Consider the following 19,474-nt stretch of genomic DNA (forward strand, 5'->3'; position numbering starts at 1 on the left):
CCCTTTTTATATTTGGTTCCGCGTGTAATAAAAAGGATAAAGAACACTCTCATCTCATGAGGTGTGTCTCTAACACAGAACAAATTATCTGTGTTGTTATTTGTTATGCACAGTAACAGTATCCATAAAACCACCCATCTGGGGCGCCGGGGGGGCTCAGTCAGTTGAGCGTCCCACTTGATTTCGGCTCAGGCCAGGATCTCAGGGTCGTGGGAGCCACGTCAGGGCTCTGAGCTGGTGGGGAGTCTGCTTGAGATTCTCTCTCTTCCTCTGCCCCTCCATGCCCCTGACCCTCTACCCCATGATCTCTCTTACTCTGTCTAAAAAACATTAAAAATATAAATAAAATAAACAAATACATAAAACCACCCACTTTTCAGAAGTTGTTCTATCAGCAGTAAACAACTACTTTTTTGTACTAAAACTACCACTTTCATGGGGCACCTGGGTGGCTCAGTGGGTTAAGCCTCTGCCTTCGGCTCCGGGCATGATCTCAGGGTCCTGGGATCAAGCCCCGCATCGGGCTCTCTGCTCAGCGGGGACCCTGCTTCCCCACCCCCCCCGCCTGCCTCTCTGCCTCCTTGTGATCTCTGTCTGTCAAATAAATAAAATCTTAAAAAAAAAATAAAATAAAACTACCACTTTCATACTAAACTGTACTACTGCCTAATCGATTTTGTTTGTTGGCTTTTCGCATGACCAAATTTTAACTCCAGCTTTGCCACAACGAAATTTATGTAGAATCCCTCTTTGGCCTGTTTACAGGCCAAAAAACCTCAAGTTATCTTTTAGAAAATCTCAAATAGATGAATGATTCCCCGATTCACTCAGTGAGAATTTACAAGGCGAGAGACAATAAACAAAGTGATTTTTCCATCAGGATCACTAGCAAGTAGCCCCTAAGTGACAGCAAAGACCTACGGGCTACAAATATGGGGAGGGAAGCACAAATGAAGAGATTATCAACTCTTTTCGTCTTATTTTTCGCCTATACACCATCCTGGGATCAAACTCACAGAACGGCTCAGAAAACGGGGAACCCAAGCTGTGGGATCCGGACATAGGAGCTTCTCAAGAGTGGGAAAACATCACCCCGCTGGCGGCTGGTGGTGTGTGTAATAAGACATAACGCGATTTGTTTTCTACACACTAGCAGTACGCTCTACAACAAGGTACAGAAACGTGAGAACCTCTGGGAAGGCTTTCACTTATCCTCAAATAGGAAGACAAGGTAGGTTATTTTAGACCCAAAACTAGAATGTGGGGCAAGGGAGCGGGGTGGGACTCACGCCACGCTCCCCTTCCTCATTTTTACATATTTATAATTAAAAGAAAAGAGGGTGGGGGATGGGCAGAACAGGTGAATGGGACGAAGGGGACACTTATCGCGATGAGCCCCGAGTCACGCACAGAAATGCTGGGTCACCGTAGCGTCCACCTGAAACTAACAGAGCACTGGATGTTAACTGTCCTGGAAATAAAATTTAAAACTTAAAAAGAAACAAAAATTAAAAAAAAAAAAAAAAGGTATGGAAATACAGAGGAAAGAAAAAAACAGATAACCAAATGGACTTTGTTCCCCAAACTCAGAGTAAAACCTATTTGTTAAAAGAATTCTCCCGCTCTGCCACGAAGCCATCCAGTAGACCCTCCATGAAAAAAACAAACAACAAGACCCCAGGCAGCTGAAATCAATGCTCTTCTTGAAGCTAACTTGGGATTTCCCATCGTCCACACTAAACCTGACTCTTGTAATAAGTCGCGTCGCTCCACTCTACCTCTGATCCATCTCCTTCTGAATTTCTTTATTTAATTCATCGACTTTCTGCTGCAGCTTCTTCCTTCTCTGCTCGGGCGGGAGGTTGCGGAAATCCTCAGGCGCGGCGCCCTGCGGACACAAACAGGCATGAGCGCGCTCGTCCCTGAGGACCGACACCGCACGACGTCTGCACGATGCAGCCTCCAGACACGGGGGTGCCGAGGTCCGCGTGTGTTTTCATGACCAAAAGGGAAGCTCTTTCCCAGGACACCCAGCTGAGATGTAAGATCGATGCATGCAAACGGCAGAGAAGTCCCACACACCGGCTCGGGCTCCAGGTCTGCCCGCCAAACCACCTCGGCCAAGGCAAGGAGCAAGGCTGCAGGAGGGGAGGGGGAGGAAGTTCCGGCCCCCGCAAGGTTCGGTGAAGACCACATTCTGAGGCAGATCCTTCCCTTGACCGTCAGTGTTGGCGGCAACTCTGGAGTGTGGAGGACGTCTGAGGTGTCTGCTCCCTTCGCACCACACAGGGACAAGTGCCCCCGTCAACGGTCTCGTGTTGAACGCACCGCTTTACTCCCTACTCTGGGTCTTTCTTCCCACTTCTCCACACAGGCTGAGGCCCAAAGTTTCCATCCTCACCAAGTGACAGATGGGACGTCTGGTTCCTCAGAGAATGTGGGGGAAAGGGCCATTAAAACATCTATCCTCCCCCTCTCCCCCCCACCCCACCCCCTCCACTCTCCCCTCCACTGCCTCTAAAAGTCAGGTCATTCCTTTCTGACATCTGTAGGGTGACCTCGGAAAATCCACGTAGAATGGGCCCCCGGACCTCCACACCAACTCCCCAGCATCCGAAAGCCATGCCAGCTGTTTCCAATCCAGCAGAAGGAGCCTATTTTGATATCTGGAACCCCTTTCAGAAACAATTAGGATCTTTCCTCGGTGCGTACGGTCTCAGTAGAAAACCCCAACAGCGAGCTTCCAGACTCTTCCAGGTGCTTACGAGTCTGGAGCTTCGGCTAAAGCTGTTGGGGAATCAAGTGCCTTTGATTCCACGAAGTGATTTTCATAAACAAAGAGAAATGGATTCAATCACCAGGGATAACCCAAGGAATTTAAAAAGAGATTTTACTTTAGAGCCAATGAAACAGGCTGGCTGGGGCGCGGGGATGGAAAGGAGAGGACCCGGGGAAGGTAATTCCAAAATTGAGCTGAATTGGCCAAGCAGCTGACATGGTGCTGGTGACCCTGGCTCCCTGGCTGCTTGGGACCGAGTGCCAGGGCTGCTGTGCCGGGAGGTGCGATGCAACCGCGCTTACCGCAAGGCTACGCACACACCTTCCAGCTGATGTTTAGACTTATGTGTGTGCGCGTGCCCGCGTGTGTTAGAGAGAGAGAGAGAGAGAGGAGTGAAACCAGAACGCAAGTGGCTAGTCCGTCATGGCAAGCCAAGCAAGTTCAGTTGCCTCTAAAGCGAAAATGACCCAAACTCATCTTTCAGCACAGAAATCAATCAGGCTGCCTGTTTCCGTCCCGGGACGATTCTCGGGTTGGAACACGTGCAACCCGAATCGTGGGCTTTTCACTTCGCTCCGCTCCAGCCCCGAGCCCGAGAGCACGACACCTTGTCTTCCTGCCGAGGTTACTTAAATCACATCAGCATGTTTTCTAAAATTGAGGGGATTGTTTTGTTTTGGTTTTGGGGGGCTGGAATGCCATAAAATGAAAGGCACGCTGCTTCGGAAGCCAGGAAAGGCAGGGACGGCGCCAATGTTAATTCATTAATAGTTACTAAGCCGAACTGCAGGCCAAGAGTCCCAAAGAATTTTTCCTACAAAGAATGGAAAAGTTCTCATCTCTGCGCTCGTGAATACGGCGGCCACACGCGGCTACTGAGCCTTTGAAATGCGGCCAGGGCGACCGTGGAACTGAATTCTACATTTTTATTGGATTTTAATTAACAAACATTTGAATAGGCTTGCGTGATGGATGGCCAGCGTATGGGATTCAGGGGTAGACTGTGAGCAGGTGTAAGGTTTGCAGGGGTGTATAAACACTTGTGACTTATAAACAGATTCCTTACACAGCAAAAAATTTAACTTCAATTACTTACGAGAACTAACTAAATAAATAAAGGAACAAATTAGGTCCCTTTCGATACTCTATGTTTCTGTATTGTTATTTAGAAACTAATCTCAAGGGCGCCTGGGTGGCTCAGTGGGTTAAGCCGCTGCCTTCGGCTCAGGTCATGATCTCGGGGTCCTGGGATCGAGTCCCGCATCGGGCTCTCTGCTCAGCAGGGAGCCTGCTTTGCTTCCCTTCCTCTCTCTCTGCCTGCCTCTCTGCCTACTTGTGATCTCTGTCAAATAAATAAATAAAATCTTAAAAAAAAAAAAAAAGAAAGAAACTAATCTCATGAACTGTGCCTCAGACAAACTTTGCATTGCCCTTGGAGGCTGAGCTCACGGCTTCATCTAGATCCGAAGGAGTGTTAGGTGTCTGGAAGTATCTTGAAAGGCCATTAAGACTTGGATGACTTTAAGCAATACTCTGACCCAGGATTCGTTTTGCAACGAGGGAATTTATATTTCCAGCTTTGAGTCAGAGTAGACTTTCTGAAATCTTTGTTGTGGTCCAGTTTGGAAACAGACTGGCCCCACAGGTGGCACTGGTTTTGCAAGACGGGGTCAGTGCGTGTAGGGATGTTTTAAGTGGCTGTGGCTCTGGGAGGACCTTGTTTTACACACTTCTGGAATCAAACGCTTGCTCTGAGCCTCTCCCCGCAGGAGCGCAAGCTACAAGCACAAGAAGCTTAAGCGGCTTCTTTGGAGTTCACACCTTTTCCGCTCCAGGCATCTTTGGGCAACACTTCCCTTCTTTACTGGCTTCCAAGTAATGGAATAAAGCAACAGTTCCATACCAGCTTGGTCAAATGATTTCTATCTCAGGCAGAAAGACTGCCTAATTTTATTAATACTGCTATCTTTTGCTTCCAGTACCTCAGCAAAAGAAGAAATACAGACAGGGCAAGGAAGAAACCCCAGTACCTGAGAGACTCCTACTTAATTGACCCAGTTCCTCCCAAATCCATGCTGTTGCCCAACTCAGTTCATTGAAACATTTAGGGTGTTTTCCTTCTTGTAGAGACCTTAATTAAGGACTCGTCTGGGGATTTTATTTCATAGTCTAAGAAATGTTCCATTTAATGAGATACTCGTTTTCTCTGGGGTTGGGTTAGTTGCCAAATACTGAGTCAGGCTGAAAAAATTCTGGAAATCCAAATGTATATGTATCCATGTACACACACACAAATGTGTAGATAAGGACCACCAGAAACTCTTATCCTGCATCATCAACAGCAATGCATAAAGTAGCTGACCTTATTCCTGGGTGAATTGTTACAGTGTATCATTGTCCATAATTTTAAGACATTTTCAGCTGTGGTGTTTAGAATACCATGTAACTTACAGATTTCTGAAGTACAGTTAGGGGTTACAGAGTTAAAAAGTTTCTTTTAATAAATTTAATGATTAGTCTGTTTACTAGCGCTATGCGATTAGGTAGGAACAACACAGAACACTAAGTAAATTATTTTAGAAAGGCTTAGGAGGCTCTTTTCACTGTCCATAAAGTCATCTTGTGATTTCTTAAATCGGCTATGCATAAGGCACCCACATATTTATGTAGTGACTTAAAGATCCCATGGGTTGCAATTCTCCCAGGCTGCCTTGGACCTGAGTTTGAGACTGGCACCATTCCTGCCCATCTCCTTCAGGCTCACTGCGTTTTTCACCTGCTTCTGTGGCTCCCAGGGAGAATATCTTTAGCTGTTAAATTTACTTTTACTCCAAATGATCCATAAATAAACTCCCCAATATCAAATATGTACATTTCTGATCACATTTAAATAAAGTTTATTAATATCTGCCATCCTCTTAAGGCCCCAGTAAGAAAGGAAACCAAATCATGAGTTAAGCGTTAATTTTCTTAGCAACTTGAAAAGATTAAGATCGCCCCTAGTGGATTTTGGACCTTTGGATTGCTCAAGTCTAACGAAGAAACACCAACGAAAGCATACGCAAGGGAAACATACACCCAAAATCCTGATTAGATTTGGGACATGCATAGAAGAATTGTGCTTACCAGCTTGAGAGAAAGCTTCATGTAAAAATTGAAGAGGTAACAGGGGAAAAAAAGAGAGAGAGAGAGAGAACACATCAGAAGAAGAGGAATTCGGTCAGTTGCACCGTATTAACATAACACATAAATTCACCTGTCGCTTGTGAAAATGACTCGCAGTGGATCTGTGCAAACGTTCACAAGAGGGTCTGGCCCCTGCCAAAACCTTCCTTTCGCTGCCACGTTGCCAGAGCAAAAAAATAAAGATAGAAAAGGAGAGTTTCTGTTCACAGTTCTGTGTGGGTCACATCGGCCTGGTTATAAGCTAAAGTAAGTTTACAGTTGGTGACATATGCTGATAATAAAAGACAAAAATAATCACATAGCCTTTTGTTCACCACATTTCACATGGGAAGTTTTACTCACAGGGGGGAGCTGAAGAGCAGTGACTTCCTCAATGTACAAGTAATGTATTTATTTATCTTAAGGAACTCTAATAAACGTGAAGACTGTCATTTCTCAAAGGCAGGAAGGCAAACTCTTGAGGGGGTGAACGCATAACCGGGGGCTGGAAGTTGCTCTAGGAAACCATCTGCAGGATCCAGAAAGCCTCTCTGCACCAGGCCAGAGGCAGGACGAGGCCCTTGCATCACTCACCAACCCCCACACTGTGGAAGGTGTGTTCAGAGGCTCACATGCACTCTGAGTCCTACCCACGGGGGTTACAAAGCACCTGGAGAGCTAACTGGAGTAGCTGCCCTGAGAGTTACTGTTACGAACAGCCAGTTATCTCAACTACCAAGGGGCACTCCTTGCTCTGCGTTTCCTAACCATTATCAGGAGGCAGCAGGTGCAATTTTGCTGGGCCTGGAGATTAGCAAAGGTAGAGTGACTACTGGACACAAAACAGATTAAAAGGCATCTCCAAATTATTAAAAGAAAGAAAGAAAGAAAGAAAGAAACATTTGGCTCTTCGTTAACAGGTGAGACATACTCTATGGCCAGGAAGCAGTGTTTTGAGAGCATGGTGCATTTTAACTTAGCTGTCGTCAATCCTAAAAGCTCAGGCAGTTGCGGTAGGATCAAAAATATGTTGGAGACCAAGGACCAAAGAACGAGCCCTTTGATTTTAAATTGGGAGTGCAGGGCATTAAAAAATTCCTTAACCAGGTTTAAAAAATCTTATTCTTAAGATGAACTAAAAATGGACACTTCTTTTCAAATAGGCATTAAGCTTTGAAAGAAATCGCCCCTATGGGGGAACAGACTTTAAGAGGCAGTGAGACAAAACTTTTGGGAGAACAAGGCAGCAGGTACAGGCACGCTCCTGACTCTCCCTGTGGCCCCTCCTGTGAGCTTTAGCACAGATCGGCTGATCACATCTTGAGTTCTTTACAGACAACACTCAGGGTGCACAGCGGAAAACTTGACAAATATCTTCCTGGCAAAGCACGCTACCCCCTACAAATGTTTTCTCACACAGGATTGTCTAAACGTGGCAAATTCAAACACCTGACGTTTGAACTCTGTACACTACCTGTTCTCTCTTTGGCTACTTCCGTTACTTACACGAGCATATCAATTATATGTTCTTTCTTAAGCATTCCAAAAGAAGAATTCTAGCATTGAAACTAACAGCACAGGAATGATTACCACTTCATAATAAAAACGAGTCATCAGGATCGAAAATAAATCTGAATACCCATAGGAAATCCCGGATTTCCAAGACAAACGCAGTCTTCTGAAGTGGACAGTGATGGGCCCTCTACAAGAAGCACCATCACGGGGTGTGGTATCCTTGTAACACCGGTTTTCGGTCTTAAGCTGTAAGCCAGCCAGTTAGATCACTTAACATGGGAAACCGAAGCCTTTGAGAAAATACTTGTAAAGACTGCATTAGGTGCACCGCAAGACATCCGAGGAACTAGAAAGCGGTCAGTTTCAGGCAACGAGTAGGAAGCCTTGGGAGCCACACATGTCAATAACACATGAGGGGACACAGAGCCAGCGGGTCCATGTGTTACTGCACGGCCACAGGTACGAACCTCAAGTACGAAGAAAGGGGACAGTGAAAATAAGTACAGAAGTAACAGTTGAATTATGGTCCGTGGAAAGTCACAGGACTACTCTGTGACCTCGCCCACGCCCCGATGATTGTTTTGGTTCCCCAAGCTTCATGGCATGACCCCCTTACGGATCCATCTCTTCCACACGGGGCGGGGGGGTCCTCGCACGATCTACACGACCGCCGTCTGTAAGAGTGTCCTCCTGGGACCATGCTCTGCGGCTGTGGTTATGGGTGAGATTCTGCCCTAGAATCGCACCCGTGGACATCTTCTCAGACGGCAGTCACGATCAGCGAAGAGCGGGCAGAGCCAAGCTCCGTCCACTGCCGTTTTGGGGAAGCCTGGTTGTTCTTGGGAAGTTGGTTCCTTTTTCCCACCCGAGCTTTCCAGATGAAGTAACTTGGGGCTGACTTTATAGTAATAACTTGGCCCTTCCCGTGTCCAGGTCACCCAGGGGAGAATTTCGTTGCCGGGTCCCCAGTCTTGGTGCTATCCAAGGGGTTAGTACCTGAGCCATGACTCAATGCCTGGCCGTCACAGGTCAACTTACAACATAGTCCCTAGCTTCAAAAGCATACGTGGGTTTCCCTATCGTCCTCTTCATGAGTTCTTTGTGAAAACAGAAAGACTGAGTCTGCCAATAATCAGCAAGAGAACAAGATAAAATGAATAAAATTAAAGTGACCATAAAATTGTAACATCTGACAAACAATCAGTAAGGATTTTCCAAACCTTTTGATCAACTGCGATGGGATTTTTTCCATGCCATGAACTCTAACACATGGGGGGAAATGGGCCCATATTTTAGATTTAGAAGGCCCTTGTCAAGACCAGAAAGAGAAATCTTAATTTAAGACAACAAAATTACATTTGTAAATGGCAAGCAGAGACCACACTGTCTAGTTTCATTTTTCCTTGTCTTAGGTAAAGATGAAGAAATGGTTACGAAAGCTCGGTGGCATACTTTAGAAATGTTCAGTGAAACAAGATTTTCTTACAGATGCCAATGATTCATAACAAAAAAAAACATTTTATCCTGGTTCATTATTTAGACACAAAATCAGCTATGCTAAGAAATGTCTGCATAGGGGTCACACATTCGGATAATAGGAACAAAGGACTGAAATCTGGATCTGAAAGCTGCAAAACACAATAAATTAATAGATGTGTTAAAATCACAGATCTGTTATTCAGGACACTTTTCCTTTCTTTGGCACAACAGTCTTAAAGTTCTAAATGAGGCATGAAGGAAACAGAAGGACAGTATCATTTTCATCACGGGCCCCGTAATCCATGTACCTTCTGTGTTGAGATTGTTTTAAAATCAAATTTATTTCCCCAAACTTCAGATTTATTTTTCATTTTTGAACTTCCTAATTTTACTTCTGTGATGCATTTCCTTTTTCTTTTTTTTTTTTCTTTTTTGTTCACTTCAACTTCCTGAAGGAAGGGACCTCCAACCTGACCCTCACTGAGAGCAGGCTGACCCAAAATGAAGGAAGCAGAAATATGTTTCTATTTATTCACTAATTCTTCTAGAATGTATATGTGTGTGTTAACTCTCGGGAAAACAAAGCATGGATTAAAAAAAATTTTTTTTAACCGAGTTTTTGCTGAGCACAGATTTAAAGGGTAAGCAATAAAATTCATTTTGCTCATTTATAATTTTTAAAAGAGGGATTTTCCTCTAAATCATCATAATAACTCATTTCTCATCCCCCCCCCTCTTTTAAAGGGGTATATTTTTCCTAGCCATCTTTTCCGTACACTTATTGATTACTGACATTCTTTGGTCTTTTCCCAAACATTTAGAGAACATCATGAAATACAGATTCGGAAAACCATTTGCAACCAGCAGACTGTGGTGGTGTTGAGGGAATGACACAGACACAGAAACGAACGGTGAACAGTCACAAATATTCCACATACTCCATCGTGAGATTCCAAAAGACCATGCAGAGGTACTTGTTAGAATAAACGAGCGCTTTGGTCAAGGTCTTGCAAGTGGCTGAGAGATGGGTTAACTGACTTACAGTTAACATAAAACTTTATAGTGTTGCAAAAACCCCCTGGCCAGATGCTGGAAATTCCTGCAGGAGTAAGTGGGACGGACGGGGAGTCTTCAAAGCCGGCCTGAGCGAGCCCAGGAACTGGGATCTAATTATAGAGCTCAACGCGGTCCGTCACCCACTTCCGAAGCTACGCTCTGCCTTCTAACAACAGCTCTCTTGAAATCTTGAGGAAATTACATCATTAATTCTTTTTTTTTTTTTTTTTTTTTTTTTTTTTAAAGATTTTATTTATTTATTTCACACAGAGAGATCACAAATAGGCAGAGAGGCAGGCAGAGAGAGAGAGAGAGGAGGAAGCAGGTTCTCCGTTGAGCAGAGAGCCCGATGCGGGACTCGATCCCAGGACCCTGAGATCATGACCTGAGCCGAAGGCAGCGGCTTAACCCACTGAGCCACCCAGGCGCCCTTACATCATTAATTCTTAACCTGATATGCTGGGGAACCTTAAGACAAGATAATTTCGCCGACTATCTGTATCCTTTACAGAAAATGTTGCGCTCCCCTTATTAAAGGAACTCTGCATATACAGAATGGGGGGGTTGTCCCTCATTCTACTTATTTACTTATTTTTAAAATACGGGATGCTTCGAGAATTTGCATGTTATCTGTGCTAATCTCCTCTGTATCATTCCAATTTTAGTGTATGTACCACCCCTTGTTTTAGTCCCAGCTATTATACATTGACATTCTTTTTTACCCAAAGGAAGGGAAGAGTAAAAATTATGTTTCTACAGGAACACGTCCCACAGCCACTGCCTTGCAGTCCCCACAGATCGGGATAAAAGACCTTACTGGGCCCACGTGTCCGTTTACTCCTGACCGCCATGCCTCGATCTGGGATGGCTTTGACTACACGGATCAGTTCGATTTATTTGGGAGGCTCCAAATGACTTTATTCCACTTTTGTCCTCGCAACCAAACGGGCAACTCCTTTTGGTCCCTGGATCAGCTGCACAAAACCCCGTGCATCTGGCACAGGTGTTGCTAACCAAAATGGCAAGCTGGAGTTGAGAGGACGTCCACTAACGAGTCAACCCTATCCTAGCGGATGCTCCCCGAGTGTGGACGTCACAGAACCTCGGATGACGAGCAGGCTCTCTGACTTTACCTCTTCCTAACCTCATCTTTTGGGGCCTCAGTTTTCTTACCAGTAAAATAAGGATGTCATAGTGCCCAGGCTCACAGGGCAGTCGAAGACAACCACGGAACAGAGTCTGGTCCCCCACCAGCGCTCAGTGAATGTTAGCTGCTTACTATCTCCATCTCTAATGATAAATCTGGCCTTAGGCCTCTTCCAGCCAACAGACATTTTCTCACCATCTTCTAAGTTCCCCAACACAGCTCAAGAAACCACCGTAACCTCGTGACATTTCCCCCTCGAGCCCTGAGGCTTAGCTCAGACAGAAGCAGCTCTGTGACCCTCATGCTGTTCTCAGCAACCATCAGGCAAACGTTTTCTGTGTCTACAGTGACTTCCAATTCCTCATCTCGGATGTCGCTGGCTTTGGAAACTGAATCTAAGCTTCCTTTTTGGGTAAAATCAAGGTAGAACATTAATGACTTAGATGTTTTTAAAGGGAAGTGGAGAAAAGCCTTTCTGAAATGTGCTCGAGACCCAAAGGACTCTGGGCTGGCCGGCTCGCTTTCTCTTCTTCTTTCTATCCACTCTGCTTCCTTCTTTCTTCTCTCCTCCCCTGCTGGGGTTCTTCTTTCTAGCTACGGTGAAGCCCAGGTCCTTACTGTTCCGTGTTACGGGAAAACATAAAGGATTCATTCACAAACAAAATAAGTCATGCAGAACGACACATGTGCCCAGAGCGCACAAGAGACAGGATTCCAGAGCAGAACTTACCCCACGCTTTAGGCTCCTGAAGCAGTGGATTTTGGGTTTGGAGGTCATGAACTCGTTGAAGCGATGGGAGAGGGGTTCCTTTTGCTGCTTGGGAGACTGGGGGCCGTTGGGAACAGCAGAGGGTGAGGCAGAGGCAGGGGGGGGAGGGGGAGGCTGATGGGGGGATGTTAAAAGGGACATAAGCTACATGTAAGATGGAGCAGTGACAGAGTAAAATCAGAAACAAGAAGATAAGACACAAAACAAAATAAGCATCAAATCATATTTGAAATCGAAAGCAAGTAAAACACAAACGATTACATATTTAGGCCATGGTCCAAAAGAAAACATGTAGAACATGACGAGAAGTGGAGGTTTTAGTCAGTAAAGCGACGGAAGAAGAGCAAGAAATCTGCGACCAGAAGCTCATGCAGGCTCTCCCATGCAAAACTACGTGAGTTACGCTAAACGTATGTTAGTTACGTTAGTTACGCTAAACCAGTTAAGGCCAGAAAAGGGTCAAGATTTCTAAACCACCTAAAACCACCAGAGCTGGATGAGAGAGCATAAAGGACCTTAGATGCCAAGGTTGTCAAAATAGCAAGACAGTCTTTGGAAAATTAAATATGCAGTTATTCTCGGGAGAGCGTAGTAATGGTGCCTGGACCGCACGGGACGCCCAGGTCAGCGCTGTCACGCGTCTACGACCGCGCTACCAAAAGAAAACGCAAAATGTTCATGGAGGCACATGTTAACGTGAAGTCAAAACCCAAGCTATTTAACCCATGGACACGATTTCGAATCAGAGCTGCTGATCAGCTGTTAGAGAAATCCCGCACAGCACCCCCTCTCCCAGCCGAGGGGACCAGGCGGCTAGTGGACTTAGCGGTGAAAGACGTGATGGGAGATGGCCAAGAGGTCAGTAGAGGTCAGTGTTAGTGTGGATGGCACGAGTCAGGTAGCAATGCATCCGAAATAAGACAAATGGCCATGGCAAAGGGACCACCACCAAAGAGAAATCATGGTTTTTAAATAAAACAGCACACTAGCTCTTTTTTTGCATTCTGTGAACTACAGGCTTACGTTCTTTAGTTTTGTTTGGTTTTGTTTTTTAAAGACTAACCGAGAAAGTCACAATCGCCACACTTTATAAAACTCGTTTCACACTGGGTCCAACCATCAGTACCTTATTTTTTTTGATGAAGGGCCATAGCTTTCCTTTGGATTTGCCACCAAACTTGAGCTCTGGTTTGCCTTCTCCTCGGGAATTCGAGAGGCTGTTATCCGACACAGTGCGTTTCATCGGCTGGGTGTAATCCTCAAATTCGATGTCCCCGGGAGGCTCAAACCCGGACTTATAAGCTTCTATTACCAGTTGGGAATCCTGAAATTATAGCCATCAAACACAAATGCGTTCAAACACGTGCGAATACTTTTTACACAACGAATTATGATGGCCCCATACAGAGGCTGTCATAAAGAACTTTATCTCTATAGTTATCTACAGAATTATATCTACATTGATTGGTAACAGAGTTTTTCTAATGATAGTTTTTTTAAGATTTTATTTATTTATTTGTCAGAGAGAGAGAGAGAGAGCACAAGCAGGCAGGGTGGCAGGCAGAGGCAGAGAGAGAAGCAGGCTCCCCGCTGAGCAGAGAGCCGGATGCGAGACTCGATCCCAGGACCCTGGGATCATGACCCGAGCCAAAGGCAGATGCTTAACCAACTGAGCCACCCAGGCGTCCCAATAGTTTTATCATTAGAAAGAATAAGCACTATTTGTAAAGCTACAAGTCTAGCTGGATGGGAAGATACTCTCAACAGCCATTTTTCTGCAGCTGGAGAAACAAATATTAAGAAGGACTTTGCTAAAAGCAGAGAAAAAAGGGCCACTGTTAGGCACTTCCCTTGAAAAATACAGTAATACAAAAGTCTGGTTCTCACCAGGAGTTCTTAAGGTAGTTTAGCATACACAAAATCAAATCAAAGAGTAGATAATCTCTATCACTTCTTTGGTTCGTCGTGGTTCAGGGATATTAATTTTAATAAATATACATAATGATATAATATATAAAAATAAATATGTATAATAATATAATATATTAAATTATATTTATTCTAGGATTTTTCCTTATGGATGCATTTGTTCTTAGACCCTCCCCCATCCACATGCAAGCTCTCGTCTGTTTTTCCTCTAGACCGAGATGGTGCCAGCGAGAACCGTGTGCAATAAATGTTTGCTGAAAAAAATCAACGAACCGAATGCCTACTCCACAGCCCCTGAGTCCAAGCACTCTGCTAGAAACTTTGGGTGCTACACCTTCTCAGGGTAAGTCTGTGGTACAGACAAACGTGTAAGGATATCATAACCAGAATGTCATAGACAGACAGGTAGAATAGATACATACATAAAGCATTACAAAAGCACATGTGATTTGTAGTAACAATTGAAATCAATGACCATCTGACTTAAAAAAAAAGGACACTACAGAAGACCATATGGAAAGATCTCAATTCTTCATATAAGCCCACAGTCGGTAGGGCATATAGCTATTTTAGCTACCCCTTACTCTGGAGATGGGCCACAGACCGCCGACTGTCTTCCAATAGTCAACTGTCTTTCCTTCTCAGGAATAGGAACCCTGATTTTAAGTTGTGTACCCTGCCACCTACCTAAAGGCTTCATTCCCCAGCCTTCTGGGCAGCAGGAGGTGGCCACCTAAGTTTTGACCTCTGAGATCTCTGAGATGCAGACAGTATGGTATGTAATTTTAGGAAGACTCTTTAAAGGGATAGCACGGGCCCTTCTCCATATTCTGCTTTCTGGAATTTGGATGTGATAGTCGGAGCTCCAGAAGCCATGCAGAGTTTGAAGGTCGCACCATCCAAAGCTGTGAACTAGGAGGAGCCTGAGTCCCTGAGAACTGACACAACAGCTGTCCATGCCGGGGCTGACCCCTCTGCCTACAGACATCTTTTACGTGAGAGGAAAAACAAACCGCCCCGTGTAAGACACCACTGTTCCCGTTACGGTTAAACATATGCAAGCAGGTTCAGATCTACAAGCCCAGATGAGCCAGTGACTCACTGATGTGCTCTAATGAAAACATGGTCATTTGATATAAATGGAAATTAACCATACACAAATAAACCAGTTTGAACTTTTAAGTAACCACGTGATTCTGAGACTGTAAGAAGGGGCAGAGGGGACATCCAGTTTGGGGGAGAAGGGGCTGACAGAGCTGGGAGCTTTCTGTCCTCCTGTCCCACTCAAATAATTATTCGATCACCTCTTTCCACTCTTTGCTCAAATGTAACTTCTTGGTGTAAGCGCCAGCCCCGTCCCCTCAGGCACTTTCTAGCATTCTTTCCTACCTCACTTTCCCCCAAATGCTCATCCCATTTTCACACTCTAAAAAATAGGTTCTCATTTATTTTGCTATGGTCTGTCCCTGTCTTTAGAGCTGTGCCTGGCACCTGCGAGTGAGTGAGTGAAAGGATTCGAACATGTGCCAGAAATGGTGCTTGTTTTAGAAATAAAAAGCATAAGGCGGTGGGGGGAGGGGCTTAAGGGAAAGAACATGGCTTTGGAACCAGATAGACACATTCACTATGTGGCCCTGGGCAAGGCTGTAACCTCCCTGAGTTCAAGGTTCTCCTCGGTGGGTTGTGGTGAGCACACCATGCATGAAAGGAAGTAGGTGTTCAGTAAATGTTCAGGGAGCCATGTCATGAAATACCATCAATGTTCCTCAAGATGAAAATTTTGAAGGAGGACACGCCAGCAATTAAACATGAAGATGTAGAGATAACAAGTGTGTGATCAAAGAAAAACTAGACTAAAAGTAGCAAAGATCAAAAGTAGCACCACCACAGCTAACTTAGCTAGGAGCTGAACCTGCACAAGAAAATAAACTCGAGACGCACCATGAGAACAGAGCAGGATGTCTGGAAAGAGAAAGGGAACGTGCCAGGAAAGATGATCTGCATGGATTAAGAAATATCTGATCCTTGAATTCTCAAAAAAGAGCAAAATGAAACATTCATTCAAGGAAACACCTGAAGGAGGCCGAGGGAGTGAGCCATGCAGATGTCTGTGGGAGGAATATTCCAGGCAGAGGGAACACAGTAGGAGCATACTTGGGAGTTTCTGAGGAACAGCAGGCTGCTGTGGCGACAGCACGGGGGAGAATACAGAAGAGGTGACATCAGACAGATAAATGGGGAGGGAGCGTGTTCCAGAACGTTCAGGGCTTTGAGCCTAGAGCCCTGGTTCTGACTTTTCCTGTAAGCCCACGGAGGGCTCTGAGCAGAGGAGACACGTGATCTAACTTATTGTAAAGGAAGCCCTCTGGTCTTTGTGTTAAGAATGGGGTGGGCAAAGGTAGGGAGACATCAGACATCTGCAGTAATCCAAGCTGCTCCCGCACAACCCAACTTGTGGAGATCTTGGATCAGGAGGGTAACAACAGAGGAGGTGAGCTCTGTGGGTTCTGAATGTATTTTGGAGGTAAAGCCAAGAGGATTGGCTGATAAATTAATGCAGGTGTCAGAAAAAGATCTTGACTCCACAATCCATGCAACCGGAAGGATGGAAATGCCATGACAGAGACAGTGAAGACTATGGGAGGTGCAGGTTCAGCAAGACAGATCGGGAGCTCCCCCTTGGGTACGCTGAGCTTGAGGAACGATGTAGAATCCAAGTGGAGAAGCCTCCTGGCAGCTGAACGTATGAACCTGCCGTGGAGGGACAGGTCCAGGCTGGGCATGTCACACGTGTGATTCAGAGTTGAGATGGGACTTCATGCTCCGAAAGTCTATGGGTCACTCCAAGGAGCAAATGCAGAGAGTACACAGGTCCAAGATCAATGCCCAGAGGTGCTCCCGAGTTAGATGTAAGAAGGAGGAGAAGAAGAACAAGCAAAGGAGACTGAGTCAGTGAGGGGAAAAGTCATCACAGTGTGGTTTCCTGGGACTCAAGTGAAGGAACAGCAGGAAGGAGAGTGGTCGAGTGGGGGCCGGTGCTGCTAACAGTTTAAGTTCTTGAATAAGAACTTGAACGAAGACCCTAGAAGAGACCCTTGGATTTAGCACCATTAAGGTCCTAGGTGAAAAAGAATGATCAGTGATAGAACAGGAAAACAAGTCTCCCATAATGGGAGAAATGTCCTATAAAGCTAGGGAGCTCACAATTTCCCAGATAAAACTGATTAAGGGAAACCATCATTCAGACATGATCTTGTAAAATTATGAAGTTTCAAGGAAGAAGACATTTCTAAGCTTCTAATATAAGAAGTTAAAATCAGGCTTGTTTCAGATTTTCATCAATGCCAAAAGTCAACGAGGTTAAGGAAAAAAGTCAAGATTCAGTAGAGGTGAAGGCTGACCTTGTACATCTCACTATTATTATTTCCCTTTAAAAGACCCCTTCCCACACTCATAGGTGACTGCTGACATTTTAAATAGGGCTATGAGAGAAAGCCTCACCAAGACTATTTCTTGATCTCACTCCATGAGCCAGGCATTTAGGAGCCACCGAAAGACTGTCCGAGGGGCTGTCTGGGGGGTTCAGTCAATGAAGCATCTGCCTTCAGCTCAGCTCATGATCCCACCATCCAGAACAGAGCCCCAAGTTGGGTTCCCTGCTCAGAAGGGAGCCTACCTCTCCCTCTACCCCTCCCCCTGATCATGCTTTCTCTCTCTCGAATAAATAAATGAAAATCTTTAGAAAAAAGAAAAAAATGACTTTGTCTGAAACTGACGATGCAGAGATGTCCAAAATCGATGAAGTAACAGTGGCAAGAAAATGAAAAACCGGACAGCCTGGGGGCATGACCAGTCACATGTGTCTCAACCAAGACATGTGTTCAGCATAAGGAAAGGATGGTTTGATCACCTGCAACTCCTTCTTAGCATAATGTAGTTTTGTGGGGGAAACACCATTAATTAATAAGCACTAGAAATTTTCCCCCAAAAAGTTAGCTGAAATCACCAAAGAAGGAGGCTCCAGGTGAACAGATGTTAATAAAATAGAGATCAAGGAATCCTAAAATTTAAAAAAAAATAATAATAATGCCTGCTACTAGAACCATTCCTCCTACAAACACTTATTAGTTAACACGTTTGGAAATGTTTCTGCACATTGGGTCGATAGTTATTTTTTTACACAGATGGCCTTAAATATGGTAATACACCTAGAACATCCTTAGAGGAATGAAGAATCTATATGCTAAGGTATGTTCACACAGGAAAGATGGCTTTGATCCCTTGCCTAGACTCATTTTAAGACGCTCTTACGACAAAGAATACTTACGACATTGCTTTTTCTTAGATATTTGGTTTTGCAAATTAATAAATGTTTGTAAAAGCCTATGCTGGTGTCCTAGCTGATATTTTTGTTGAGGGAAATAGGTTTCTGGGAAAGTAATCCAAATGAATGACACTGGCCCTGAGTTCTGTTTTCAGACGGAGATGACAGTGTCCCGAAGGGGACATATGGTAACATCCAGAGACACTTCTGACCATTACAACCAGGGAAGGGTGCTAACGACATCTGGTCAGTAGAGGACACGGATATTACTAACCACCCTGTAGCACTCAGGACAGGCCCCTACAGTAGAGAATTATCCGGCCAGCAAAATGTCAACAGTGCCCTACACACCCAGATCCTGGCATGGGGTTAACTCAGCCAACTGACCATTCTGCAATGGCTCAGACTTATCTGTGTTTTCTGGAAAAGAAATTCGGGAGCTACATCCAGAACCCTGAGGGCACAAAAGAACACTCGAAAGTGCTGTTACTACTGCTGCAAAGTACTCGTGAGCCCTGGAAGGAACCACCCATTTCAAGATGATTCGCTGTGGACAGCAGTGAAGAAACAATGGAACCAGAAACCCTTCGTTGTGAATCACATCCAAACTGTAATACTTACGTTCTTCTGATCGATGGACTCCGCTGCCTTCACGATTTCATCCAAGCACTTCCCAATGATTGGGATCACCTGCCGATCGACCTCCGCGTACGTCTTCATCGACTCCCCAATCCTTACTATCCTCCTCTCCTCCATCTCCTGTATTTTCTGCAACATTAGATTTTGCACGAAATTAGTCTGGTCCACTGTGACTCACGGGAATTGTTTGCAGCAGTACTGTCACCTCGAGCAAATCATCTGGGATGGAAATAGGCCAGTCGGTAGGGTTGGAGTTGATGACTGGCTCCCTCTTCACTGGCTGCACACATATGTTAGAGCGGTCAGGCTGTCCAAATGTGTACCTTCCAGGGTTCCTCTCCAATTTTAGTGAGAACCCCAAGCTCAAGTGCTTTTATCACTGATGCCACTTGGGGACACATTAAACATCTCCCCACCTTTGATCGGGGTAATTACTTTACCAAAAGCCTGGTGTTGGTTAATGGTCTCAACCTAACATGGGCTGAGAGGTAACTAGTGTATCTTCCGTCTACGAGCTGGAGGCTCTTGTTTGCAGTGGGTATAGACACTAAGAAGCAAATACTTGTTACTTTTTCCACAACCAGACACAAGTCGTGAAAGATTCCCAAAGTGGGAGAACACGTCTCCAACTCTACTCATGCCATTTCTGACAATCTAGAGTAGCCCAAAAGA

General features: G+C 45.0%; 1 protein-coding gene across 18 annotated transcripts in view; it reads right to left on the minus strand.

The window, feature by feature from the left end:
• FNBP1 (formin binding protein 1) overlaps positions 1–19,474 on the minus strand; it is a 148,486-nt gene that overhangs the window by 15,637 nt on the left and 113,375 nt on the right. For 3 of the 18 annotated variants that reach the window (XM_047701216.1, XM_047701233.1, XM_047701215.1), the window contains exons 8-13: positions 18,785–18,931; positions 13,037–13,234; positions 11,872–12,054; positions 8,498–8,581; positions 5,906–5,920; positions 1,779–1,888 (exon numbers count right to left, since the gene is read on the minus strand). In XM_047701216.1, the coding sequence (XP_047557172.1) occupies positions 1,779–1,888; positions 5,906–5,920; positions 8,498–8,581; positions 11,872–12,054; positions 13,037–13,234; positions 18,785–18,931 (737 nt within the window). The remainder of the gene's footprint in view (positions 1–1,778; positions 1,889–5,905; positions 5,921–8,497; positions 8,582–11,871; positions 12,055–13,036; positions 13,235–18,784; positions 18,932–19,474) is intronic. The other 15 variants (XM_047701226.1, XM_047701225.1, XM_047701230.1 and 12 more) reach the window with 10 other exon arrangements.

This window comes from Lutra lutra, chromosome 13, assembly GCF_902655055.1.
Source record: "Lutra lutra chromosome 13, mLutLut1.2, whole genome shotgun sequence".
NCBI lineage: Eukaryota > Metazoa > Chordata > Mammalia > Carnivora > Mustelidae > Lutra > Lutra lutra.